Here is a 13,254-nt window from a genome sequence, read left to right as displayed (position 1 = left end):
GTATGTATAATGTATGTGATTAAATGAAAAATGATCGTGTGAAGGCAGTATATAAAGCGAGCTCGCCACTGGGGGGCAGCCTCGTTGTGAGTGCTCGCAACCCACGTATTGTGTCACAATGCCGCATGACACGTGACAAGTATGAAAAGACTATCCCGCGATACGTAGAGTCTGTCAGTGTAGAGCTCCCGACTATTGCCAATCACGATGGCGAGTCCCGGAGTCTGCCTGGAGCAGGTGTGGTTTGTGTGTTTTGGCTTCCTCCTTATATCTGATATTTTCCTGCCTTGTGCTTCCTTGGGTCAGCTGTTGGCCTTTGCATTTTTCCTTCTCACAAAAGCGCAGATATTCCTTTGATTTCGCTCCTCGGTCATCATTGGTCAGTTGTTAATCTTTGTGAGGTTGTTGACCCTTTATCCTCCGGGTGTGTGTGTGTCTTCACCATAGCCATGTTTGGTTCACGTTGTGAGCAGCGTGAGCAGCACTCACGTCGCGGTTGTGGAACTCAGAGGGAGGCACTCCACGCATAATATAATTTCCTGCTACAACGTGCTATGATGGGTACTGGGAAGATAAAGGCGGTTGGTTAAACCCATGGATACATTATTTTGGTCGTATTATGTATTTTCATGAGTGATCTTAGGTCGAATACTTCCATAATTTGTTATTGGGTTGATGCTTAACTAAGATTTGTGGCATACAGTAATTGTTACCAAGGATATTCCGAGGGTCCTATTAACCTTTTGTTCCCCATCTGTATCGCCAAAGACCAGCACTTCCTACTATCAAATAATGTTAATGTTGTTGACGGTGGAGGTTGCTGCTAGAGGTGATGGTAGTAGTGGGTAATGATGGTACAGGTGGTGGGCTTCCACCAATAAAGCTACAACTGAGCTACGCCCATGTTAAGCCTTTACCTGGCAGCCCTTTAATTGGTGGAAACACACCACCAACGCCACCGTTGCCCATCACTTTACATTAACATTAGCTGTCTCGGCCATGCTGCTGACACTTGGGCTACACCCATTTTAAACCTTTATAAACATTTTGCCTTAAGAGGCTAACCCCCCTTTTCCTGATGACGACCACTTGTGTTGCGATCGAAACGTCGTGGTTTTTTATTATATGTATATTTTCATTTTCATTCACTTCATTATTATTTTTCTATCTACCTGACTTTACCGAAAGAACCAAATAACATCACACTATTAATATCTTGACAAGGCACACAGACAGCAGCTGCACGGTGTTCAATAAACAGCAATAAAACTTGTCTGTACCAGTGAGATGTCTTTTTTTATTAAAATATATAAAACACAATTAAAGAGGTAGCGAATATCTGCAAAAATGTGAAGTTTTGTTTAATCACTGCGTGTTTTAATTGTGAAACACTGACAATTTTTTATTTAAAAAACAATGCAATTGCACAGAATGTAAACATCGGGTTGTGATATGGAAGCTACTAGTAGACAGCTGGCGAGAGCGCTCCGGTGCATTTCACCAACACTGCAAGAGCATCAACATTGGAGCAACTTATTCACCTGAGCAGGGCTCCATTTGTCTTTTCGGTAAATATAAAGCTGCCCGGTGTGTGGAACACCTTTGCCAATGGTGGTAGTGAGGTTACGATGGGCCAGGTGGCCAGCGGATAATGTCCGGTGCACCCTCCCACACGGCCGCATGGCAGGCAGACTTCAGCCAAAAAAAGCACTGATTAAATACTTTCTTAAATACTTGCTCAAATATTCACAAGTTATTTCGAAAGCGGTAACTGTGCACCTTTCATATTACAACAGACTTCACGCTGTAATGAATCACCATGAAGGCGAATAATACCTAATTCCACACCAGTTATGGTTTGGGCATTGATTCATAAGTCACAGTGTCACAGAGTCTAGAGAATTTGAGCATATTGTATCTGGTCCAAAGTTCCATTCATTTGTAATAAAAGACTCCGTCAGGCGATGCTGATCTCCGTTTGTCTTTTATTTAGGTTCTGCTCCGCACCCCCCACTGGCCTCCTCTTGGACCAGTGTCGTCTCGCGCGCGCCCCGCGCACGCTCCCTCTCGCGTGCCCCGCACGCTCCTCCGTTAGCTCCTCTATTCCCGCACTCCGCACACCGCTGGCCGACGGCGTGCAGAGGTCCTTCAGTCACGTGGCCGATGGCGCGGATCTTTCCTCATCACCCAACGTGGCTCAGCCTCTTAACTTCCCCGACTGCCCCGATCTCTTCCGGGCTCCCACTTATATACATTCCCTCCACGTGACCCTGACTCCTCCCCTTCCGGATCCTCAGATCCGGCCTTCCCATACTACCCCGCTGGCTCCGCCCCCATTCACCTCGCCTCCCATTGGTGCCGAGGTGAACGGTGGCCCCTCCCACACGCCCCGCAGACCAGGCTCCGCCCCCCAATACCCCGGGCCGTGTGATTGGACCCGAGCCCAGCAACAACCCCATTTACGCTCGCATTACACTTTGTACGATACACATATAAAGCAACGCTACTGCAACACAGCAAATAACACAGCAAATAACTTCAGTGCTTCAGAACACAATGATGACAGTTTTGACAAACCCCACTGGCTGCCTCCCCAGTGTAGCTGCAAGTGTATATTGCCCTGGTCAGCTGGCACGAACCAGGATGCTGACCCTCGTGCCGAGCGCTTCGTGCTTTGTATACCAACACGGCAATGTGCATCACTGAGGGGTGGCCTACGAGCTGACACTTTGTTTACAGAAGGCGCAAGGAGATTGTGCGGAGCGCACAGCGAGCACAATGTGCATCGGTGCAGGGTGTACTGTGCGGGAACGTGCAAGTCACGTGAGTCTTGTGGGGCGTTGTGCTGCAGCGCTTTGAATCCGGTGAGCTCTAACCCTCTAGCATTGCATACTGTGCAATCGGAATACCGTCACGTGTCAGTGCATCATGCACAGACTACAACCACCCTGGCAATGGCAAGTCACCATGGCAGAAACAACTACACCAATGCACGATCCCTGACAATCATTCTAATTTTTGTCTCTAAACGGAAGATGATTTTCCTTTCTTGAAGAACTGCCTGGAAGGGGAGTGCTGGCTCTGCCTCTTGCGTAGAGGCTGTGGGCCCGTGGCCGGTTCTGCCGGTGGCCAGGCAAGAGCAGCGCCACTCCCTCCGCGCCGTGCTGCGGAGGCATCCAGGCACTTGACGCTCACCCTCGGGAACGTGAAAATGTTGTGCCGGGCACACGCACGTTTTCCCTCCATCCACCATGTGCGCATCGCTGCAGTCTCCCCGCGCCGCGGGTCCGGAGACGCTGGGGACGCTGTGGGAAAAGAGGCGCCTGCTGGCGGCACGACGGAAGGACGCGCCCAGCAATCGTCCTCAGTGCGTCTTTTACTCCCCAGCCTTGCCGGGGCATGTGCCGAGCCATTCCGCCCAGGAGCCACGAGCCCAGGCAAGTGAGCGACTGGGGGGACCGAGAGGCGCGAGGAGCGATCGGCGCCACCGGCGTCATGTGGCGTCTTCGGAGGCTGGGTGGACGTGGCGCCGCGAGCGGGGATCTTGCCGGTGCCGGTAGCGGTGGGGCCTGCGGAATTGCTCCCGCATGGACGTCCCCGGGTGGCCCCGGTGCCGTGACTCTGGCGCGCTTCCTGGGAGGTGGCTCTGCCCGTGGAGATGCGGGAGCCGAGCTTGTACTCCAGGGTTTCTGGGGCTCCTCTTTCGCCCTCCAGCCACACTTTGCATGTTGTCCATGAAAAGTTCCTCCCACCCCCTGAAAGACAAAGCACGTTGTGGGTCAAGTATACTTTGTGTAACCAGGAGAGGAGCCCGGGAGGCCAGGATAAGGGTCATTGAAATAGTTATCCTGGGTCACTAAAATTTAAGCAAATAAAAATCGGGCCAAAAATAACTCCCATGAGAAATCGATATATTTCACGAACAGAACCGCACAAGTGCACACACTAGTTGGGTGCATATAAATTAATCGCTTTGTTATACAGATAATTGTGATGCATTAATTGACTTAACTACAGAAATGTATGTAAAGTATGAAGATAATTATACCATGAGGTGAATAGAACAAGACAGAATAAGTGATTCTTAAATCCCAACCATGAATCTTTACCACCACACTAATTGGAGGTGTGGGGGAAGGACGACAATCTATACACTATGTGAAGCGAGTGCGAGCATCAAGAGATAGCAGAAGACTCACCCATGCTGCGTCGCTCCCTCCAGGCGGTGTGGAAGAGGTGTGGGTAGACGTAGCGCAGCTGGGCCATTCGTAGCAGCGTGAAGCAGCCACGCCGGAGCCATGGCGCGCACCGCAGCACGCCCTCCTCCGTCAGAGTGGATGGCCGCTGCGGCACGGCGCAGCGCGCCAGCACGCCCACCAGCTCGTGCCTCGACAGCTCCATGACCATCGTCTCCCGGAGGGCGGCGAGAGGCACGAAGGTCCTGCCATGGCGCAGCACGAATGGGAACGGGCACGAGGACGCCGATTCCATTACCACCAGGGCCCGGACGACGCGCTCCACTGCTCGGCGGACACGCGGATGGTTGAGCATGGCCGCCTCCTCCTTGTGTTTCGTCCACTCTGCCTGGGACACAGCGTCTTTGTAGGCATCCGTTACACAGTCTGCAATGTTCATGAGTTTTACGTGCAATGACAGCAAAGTGAAGAGATTTTCAATTCTGGTTGCGGTAATCCCACCAAACTCTGATACGCAGAACCCATTCACGGTGATCTTCGACACTTTCTTTTTAGGATTCTTAGTCGGCCGAGTCATCTTGGCAGAATGAGAGTTGCAGGTCTTGTGTGCAGCGCTCGTTTCTTGAGGAACTGAGGTCATAGTGGCCGTGTGTTCACCCAAACCGGGCGTCGTGCTTTCGATCGCTGCCAGGTCTGCCTTCTCCTTGCTGATGTAGCGAGAGCCAAGACCCGGGCAGCTCACGGTACACACAGACCCGGGGACTTCTGTAACCTTGGGCAGGCCTGTGTCATCATCTGGCTGAAATGTGCAGGCTCCGCTCATGGCCGGTGCAGACTGTGGGGTCGCAAATTCTTCTGCTGCAGACTCCTCACTTGAATCAAACGAGCAGCAGGTACCCGCTTCTTTGGCTCCCACTCCGGCTTTGTCCTTGACTGGGGCGGAGCGAGCCACCGGTATCGTGACACCGGCCGTGTCTTCCACTTGGGTGGAGCGCGCTGCTGGCATCACAACACCGGCCGTGTCTTCCATCTGGGAGGAATGCGCCACCAGCATCGAGACACTGGCAATGTCCTCCACCCAGGCGGAATGCACCACTGGCATCGAGACACTGGCAACGTCCTCCACCCGGGCAGAGTGCGCCACCAGCATCGCGACACCAGCCGTGACCTTTTCAGGCCAGGAGGCACCAGCGTCTCCCTCGTCCAAGGCCGGCTGTCCATGCTCGGCACCAAACTCGTTGCTCCCAGGCCGAGCCACTCCCACAATCACAGCTGCTGCCTTGATGTGCGTCTCACAATCGCGCGGTGTTGTCTCCCCCTCCGCATATCGTGCAGAAACTGATTCCGGGTCTTTACTCTCACGCCGACCGACAGAAGCGTTCCCTGGGGTTTCTTCTGCTGCACGCAGCTGTTGACTCTCATGAGTACTTGGGGTGGGCAGACGTCGCGATTCCAAATCCTTTGCAAGCTCCTTTACTTGTGCCCCTGAAGAAACGGCGCCAAAGGGCAGAGTTACGCTCAGAGGTTCGAGTTTGTACCGGGTTGAAGGCACGGCACCGGGCCCTACGTCGCGCTCATTTGCTGAATGCTCGGCGTCTGTCTGGGCGTCTCCATCTGCAGCTTGGACACAAACGCCTACTTCTGCTAAGGGTTCTTTTTTAATTTCTGGAAGTAAAAATGGCACAGAAGAGGTGGTAGTTTCAGAAGCTGCGTTCATATTTACTTCCATTGTTACTTTCCCGCTGCAACAGCCAGCGGGGCTTTCGCATTTGACGGCCACAGGGAGGACGGAATTCCCATCGTGGGGCCGTAGCGCTGGTCTATCGGTATCGTCGTGAACGCTTCTCCTCCTCTTTGTGCTGGGGGCTTCGGAATGAAGCGGGTCAGGAGCGAGGCTGAAGACGGAGGTGATAATTGGGATTTGTTCTTTGTTCCAAGCGGGCTGCCAGTGCTCATCAAAGCTGTAGTGAGTGAGCCTGGAGCAGCAGCTGTGTCCGTGCCTGGAGATGCACGGCGCCGTGGAAGAGTCGGCGTGCTGGCCCCGCTCGGGTTCTTTCCTTGGCAGCGGCCGCTTCTCTCCACGCGAGTTGCCGCGCCCGCCGACTTGCACGGTGGCGGGCGCCAAGGCTCCGCGTCCTCGTCCACGCCCACACCCGCGCCCACGCCCGCGCCCCGAGGAGTGAACCTCCAACTTGTCCGATTGCACCTGGGCTAAGGGTGCGCTGCCGCCCCCCTCGGCACCTCTCGCCTGCCCCGGCCGGGCTGCCCTTTCCATTCCCGTTTGGTTTAATGAACCAACGTTGGACGTAGTCTCGCAGATGCCGGCAGTGTTCTGTGCGAGCATAGCCGGAGTGACTTGCCAATATGGAGCATTTTTTGGCTCGTAAATCCATTGGCTGGGAGATGCCACCGAGCTGCTATCCACCGACGTGAACGGTGCGCTGCGGTAAAGCCACGGATGTGACAGGAGGAGCTTGTGCCCAGCAGGATGCATGGATGGCCCGAATTTCTTCATGAACTTTGCGAGGTCGGAATGCCAGAATCCTGCGCTGTAGGATGCTGCGGTATCTGTACCCGCGGTGTTGCTGAAGCAGGGAGGCGTATGGAAGGAGAGGAGGCTGTGTGGAGGAGGAGGCGCGGAAATGGTGACGCCATACGGGAAGACGCTGCTGAGCCACGCTTGCGGATCGCGGCACGGAGCACTCACCGCCATCATTGCCGTCCTGCACACCAGAGACAGCGCACACCGGACCGCTCACCACCCTGCACGACACACTTCACCCCACACTGCATAACACCGCTCACCAAACCACAACCTGCACTACACACCGCGCCTCTAACCTCTGCAAAACACACCTCACCCCACACTGCACCACACCTTACACTGCAGCACACACTGCACCGCTCACCAAACTACACAAACCAAAACCACACCGCTCACTAAACCACACCCTGCGCTACACAATGCAAAACACACCAACCGCTCTCCACTGCACACTGCACCACAATGTCGGCCACCACAGTCGCAGTTCTCAGGCCAATCAGCCCCCCAAGGACGATAAAAATGTATGTATTTTGAAACAATCACAGACACTCTAAAAGACAAATTTTCAATCACCCACTCGTTAAGTCGCCCACTCACAATCACACACCAACGCTCTCACACACTCACTCTCCTACTTGTTAACTCACCCACTCACAATCACACACCCACGCTCTCACACACTCAGAAACTCGCCCACCTCACAACCACTCGCCTACTTGGAATGAGTTCCGAATCTGGTTCAGGTGCTTTAATGCGCACGCTTGTCAGTCCTCGACAATTCACAGGTGTCACCGGAGAGCAATGAATGGACGTCCATCTGCACAGTGTGGTACGTCTCAAGAAGGAAACGGCCAGGACGCTCCGGGCTCTCCGCGGCCCCCCAGGGCCTCAGTTCCCACACTCCCCTCCACACGATCTCCGGGATGCCCCTGCAAGCTCTGCTCCTGCTGGTTCCTGTTAATCCACGCCTTGTTCCATCTCCCATTTTCTCGCTATAATGCCAACTCCCCACTAATCTCAACACCCCCCCCCCCCCCCGAGTTAGACCTCACTTTGGCTCTCCCCGCTCGCCTCTGGCCCATACCCTTGCTCTGGTATCTCACTCAAAACTGCTCTAGAGGAGTTGTACACCCCTAGCTGCCACTGATTTTCAGAATGGCCTGAAATAAAATGTATTGTTCCGGATGACCGCTGCAAAGTATGATCTTGAGTTTTGATTATAGTGTGCTGATCTTTAAAGGTGTATTGATTTTTTTTTATTCTACTACTGATGCTCCTGCTGTTATGAAGTGACTCATGCAGCCAGCTATGGCTGCAAAGTTTGGTCGTACATGTTATGTATATCGTTTATTGTTAAATTTGAATCACAGTTCCTATGATCACTGTTACATTATTTTTTATAGCTTTATGTTGGTGATTTTGAAAACGTTTTGGTTTAGCCATGTTTGTTTGTTGTAGTACAGAGTTAGCCTGATACCTTTAATCTACTGTACCTTGTCTTATGGCTGTTATTGGTTTGACTTGCATCCCACTGGGATTTTTGCACACAGCGTTGAAATACGGCGTTTTTTCTGGAAGAATTTGCTGTTTTTTCCTGGATTTTTCTGTTGCGTGTAGTCACTTTAAGATTTCGATTTAAAGCTTTCGTGACTGCAGGGATTCATCTTCTTGGTTCTTTCGGTAAAGTCACGTAGAAGGGAAATAATAAAATAATAAAAATAAAACATAATAAAATAATTCTCACGACGTTTCGGCTACAACGCAAGCAGCCGTCATCAGGTGAAGAATGAAACGCCACCAAGCTTGGAGCATATTAAATTATAATGTTGGGTTTGTTTATGGTAGTATATAGTACGGGGTAGACCCGTGTGATGTAAGAAAAAAGTTTAGCTGGAAGCATATTATATTTTTTGCGACATAGAATTGTAATGTATTACTTACTGTTAGTAGCTCAGCTTATTGGAGAGTATATTTAGTATACTGATGATACTATGTAGTTTATACTTTAGTTTTTTACGTGGTGGTTTAGCAACTGCAGCTACATACTATTAACATTCCTTCCCTTTGTTAATGCTACCCCCATCCCCTCCCTTTGATGCTGCTAATCCTGCATAATGCACGGGCATAATATGACTTTGAAACCCCCCACCCACCTCCTACGCATTTTCCATAAATATTCCTCTTGATATGCAAATTATTTTGTCAAGGCGCTCCTCTTACCCCCCAACCCAGCTTAAATATATGCTCCAAGCTTGGTGGTGTTTCATTCTTAACCTGAGGATGGCTGCTTGCGTTGTAGCCGAAACGTCGTAAGAATGATTTTATTATTTCCCTTCTACGTGACTTTATCGAAAGAACCAAGAAGATCACTTTAAGATGTTTCTTGTTCATGTTTTTGTTTTGTTGCGGTTGCACCCGAGTCAAGAGCAGCATGGCTCACAGAGTTATACCTAATGAAACTAAAAAATGAAACACAGTTGGCTGCATACGGTGCGAAAGAACTTCAACTACATACATGCAAATGCTCTTCCAATATCACCCTTGCTCTCTCTCCTACAGCAGTGGTTTCCATCTCTGTGTAATGGTTTTACCTCTCCAATACCCCGGCCGGATCATTGCCTCCCGCCTTGTCCCTACTGACCCCCAACTCCCCCCTCCCCCCATTGTCTGTGAAAAAGAGCTCCACAGCTCATCGGATTTTTCCAGTCTAAATACAGATTTTGATTCTGATCTCCTGGACTCGCAGCGGTCGCGACACACCAACTAACTCACCTCGCTGCAGATAACACTCACCCACTCCACTGCAGGTCACAACACTCACTCACCATACAGCAGGTCACAACACTGTGGGGGTCGCTGGCTCCCGTGATCCCTCCCTCGATAATGCTGACGGCCGGGATAACATTATTACTCGCCCCCTCGCTGCTAGGCGAACCGCTGCTGGGTTCCTCACCCATAGGGTGGGAGCCGTCGCTCGAGGTTTCCCCTCCACCTCGGGTCCGCGTAGTAGGCATGGTTCGTTACCGAGTAGTATTACGTCCCCTTCACACTACCACGATACCTCCCTTTCTTAATCGCGCACCTGTATCCTACACGTAGCGAACGTACGCACACACAGCTCCGCGCGCGTCACCCTCTCTTGCGCACGTCACCCTCTCTTGCGCCGCTCTGCGCAGCGCTCCCACGTGGCGAGCCGCCGTATACACAGCACCACACGCGTTCACACTTCTCAGCGAGATCACACGAGGCCACGATCAGCTATTAATGATTTATTCTCGGCTACCTGAGAATTATTGCTAAATCAGTATGAATCGACGAGGCTGGCCTATTCTGCTACCCCTGGACCTATTCCCTATTTATCGGATTATGATACTATTTCACCTTCTTACTCACAGTTCGAAGTATTCGGTGTCCCGTGGGTTTTCCTCGCTGCTCGTCTGGACACGTCGCTCGGACGTACGGAGGGCAGAGCTGGGAGCCACCTTGACCGCTGGCTTCTTGGAGTGAGATCCCTCTCCTACCTTGCCCTTACTCGCCCCTCCGGCGCTCATTCTAGTTCATCCTATTCTCATGCATGCCTTTGTTATGTCAATTATGCGGCGGCATCCATCACAAAGGCTTGCCGTGGGAATTTTTGCACGGACCGCTGCATACCGCTGATTATTCGTAATTTCAGCTTTATCCTTTAACTTCCCTAATTCCCCTAATAATGGTGCCTGCGCGCTCGAACCCATTTTGTCATGCTAAATTATGCCGTCCCGTCCCTCCTCTGCCTGTCTCGTCGATACATGGGGGTGTGTGTGGGAGATGCATTTCAACCGCGGTGGCCTAATGCCCCTCACCGCGACCATGCAATCGTAATGCCGGTCACCGCGCCGCGGTGCGAAGAAGCATCGGGTGGAGGTCGTCCAATTCCCTGGTCGCCGGAAACCGTGAAAGTTAATCCCGATAAGGGCTTCTCGGATTAAAACCGGTCGGCCAGGTGACTTCCCCTCGGAGCTCTACGGGGGGGGGGGGGGGAATGCGTGCGGGTGTGTTTATGTGAGGTGAGGTGAGGGGGACGCGGGGGTCGGCTCCGTCACTTGGTGGTGGCGAGGTCGGGGTGGGGCGCCCGCTGAACGGCTTCGTGGCGGCGGCATCACAACACTCACTCACATTGACATGCTAATTTCACTGCCCCCCCCTCCCTCTCCCCCATGCTGCCGATCTCTCCGGTCACTGCAGCCCTTTCTCCCCCCCCTCCGGGATCTATATGATACCTCGTCACAGAGGCGTTGTTTCTTTGTGTGTCTCTCTCTCTAAGTGTCTCTCCTTTGTTGTTTGTCTCTCTCTGTGTATCTCTCTCCGTGTCTGTGTTTGTCTCTCTCTCTCTGTATATGTGTCTCTCTCCGAGCTTGCATTTACACACAGTTCTCACCGGATGACGGTTGCTTGTGTTGCAATCGATCTATTATTTTTTGCTTTTTAAGTGACTTTACCGAAAGAACCAAAGAGTAATTCCTGCAGTCACGAAAGCTTCAAATCAAGATTACTCACACACTCATTCATCCACTCACCCACTTCACTGCAGATCACAACACTAACCCACTCACCCACCAAACTGGAGGTCACAACACTCACTACACTGCAGGTGACAGCACTCACCCACTCACCCATCTCACTGCAGATCAAAACACTCACCCACTTACCCACTCACCCCACTGCAGGTCACACCACTCATCCACTCCACTGCAGGTCACAACACCCACCCAGTTTCATTCTTCACCTGAGGACGGCTGCTTGCGTTGTGGCCGAAACGTCGTGAGAATTATTTTATTATGTTTTATTCTTATTATTTTATTACTTCCCTTCTACGTGACTTTACCGAAAGAACCAAGAAGATGAATCCCTGCAGTCACGAAAGCTTTAAATCGAAATTTAAGATACCCCGCATGCATTCATATATTTAACGTCGTTACCGCAGCTTAATTCCATCATATTAATACGAAGTTTACATTTGTAATACATTCCACTATAAATTGTTAACATTAAAATCATAACGTGCACAAAGAAAACAAACTAACCGGAAACGAGTGAACTTAAGAGTAAATAAGTAACAAAAGTAAATATCCAATAAATAGGTAACACAACTGGTAGATCAATACAATTTTAGCACTGGTAGATTGCGCACTGCGCAGACAATAGCGGCACCGTCGCCACGCCCCCCACCTCTCTCTCCCCCAGCTGCCCCACCCCCCAACCCCCACCTCTCCCCCCAGCTCTCCAAACATTGTTGTTTCATTGTACAATTCATTTAAAACGTGATAACATGTGCAATTTTAGTGCCAGTGGTTTATTCAGCAGTGCTTTAGTCAAAGGTAAGTGCTGCATAGTGGATAGTACTCCTACCATGATTTTCTTTTTACGCGTTATGACATGTCACACGTGTCAAATATTTTTGGGATAGCCCGCACCTCCATATACACCGCAGGGTCTTGTTTTGTTTATAAAAACTAGTATACCCCGCGGGTTATATGCGGGAAAATACGGTAACTGTAATATAGGAGAGCGGCCTCCTAGATGAGGGCACGGAAGTGGCTATGTTAATGTGAGAATCACATTAACATGCTAATCTCTCACATTAACATAGCCACTTCCATGCCCTCGTCGAGGAGGCCGCTCTCCTATCTTACAGTTACATGCTAATTTCTCACATTAACATCACTAGCCCCGGCCACTTCTTTATGACCCTTGAGCTACACCATTTCAAACCTTTTAACACAGTCTGCCTCAACAGCAGGCCATGCTTTTCCACCTGATGACGGGTGCTTGTGTTGCGCCCGAAACGTCGTGATTTATTGTATTTTCTACCTACTTAACTTTACCGAAAGAACCAAAGAGTATGGATTCCTGCAGTCACGAAGGCTTCAACTCAAGATTCACTTTAAGATGTTCTGTTTTTGTTTGTTGCGGTTGCACCCGAGTCAAGAGCCGCATGACTCACAGGGCTCTACCTAATAAATGAAAAACTGAAACTCACCCATTTGTAATAGGTTCCGAAGACACTCGCAGAGGCGACTTCTTTATTACAACACAGTACGTACACAATCCTTTTACAGGCTAGGGACACAGCCTACTTCTAGCGTGCCTGACACTGGCTACGCTCTCGGGTCCTCCGGCTATGATTACCCTAGGGGAGGCTACCTGATCCGACCCAGCCAAGGTGCGGGTCTAGACCTCTGGCTTCCTCGGACCTCGCCCTTACAAGCACGTCGGAACGGGAGTCCCAGAGTCTCACCACTGGCCCGCACAGCGTCGCGGCCCTTACAAGGGGCGAGGAGGTCCAGGGTCCTAAGCTGGCTGGTCTTGGTTATTCGGCTATGACTGGTCCAGATTGGCTGGGGAGGTGCCCTTTTATGCCCCTTGCCCATCGAGGGGTGGGGCTGCGTGAGATCCCAGAACCCCCGCAGCCCCCCCCACCCCCTTGGGAGCACCGAGGGGCTTAGCTGTCTGGGATCCTGAGCCCCCAGCAGC

General features: G+C 51.4%; 1 protein-coding gene across 3 annotated transcripts in view; it reads right to left on the bottom strand.

Annotated features, from left to right (window-relative positions):
• Positions 1-1,264: 1,264 nt before the first annotated feature.
• LOC144931596 (uncharacterized) overlaps positions 1,265-13,254 on the bottom strand; it is a 31,758-nt gene continuing 19,768 nt past the window's right edge. For 2 of the 3 annotated variants that reach the window (XM_078855642.1, XM_078855643.1), the window contains 2 exons: positions 4,200-6,919; positions 1,265-3,755 (listed from right to left, as the gene is read on the bottom strand). In XM_078855642.1, coding sequence (XP_078711768.1) covers positions 3,025-3,755; positions 4,200-6,912 — 3,444 coding nt within the window. In that variant the 5' untranslated portion in view covers positions 6,913-6,919 and the 3' untranslated portion in view covers positions 1,265-3,024. The remainder of the gene's footprint in view (positions 3,756-4,199; positions 6,920-13,254) is intronic. The other variant, XM_078855641.1, reaches the window with a different exon arrangement.

This window comes from Lampetra fluviatilis, chromosome 4 (genome assembly GCF_964198595.1).
Source record: "Lampetra fluviatilis chromosome 4, kcLamFluv1.1, whole genome shotgun sequence".
Classification (NCBI taxonomy): Eukaryota; Metazoa; Chordata; class Hyperoartia; order Petromyzontiformes; family Petromyzontidae; genus Lampetra; species Lampetra fluviatilis.
The sequence above is the reverse complement of the archived record's forward strand: the minus strand, read 5'-3'. Positions and strand labels throughout refer to the sequence as shown.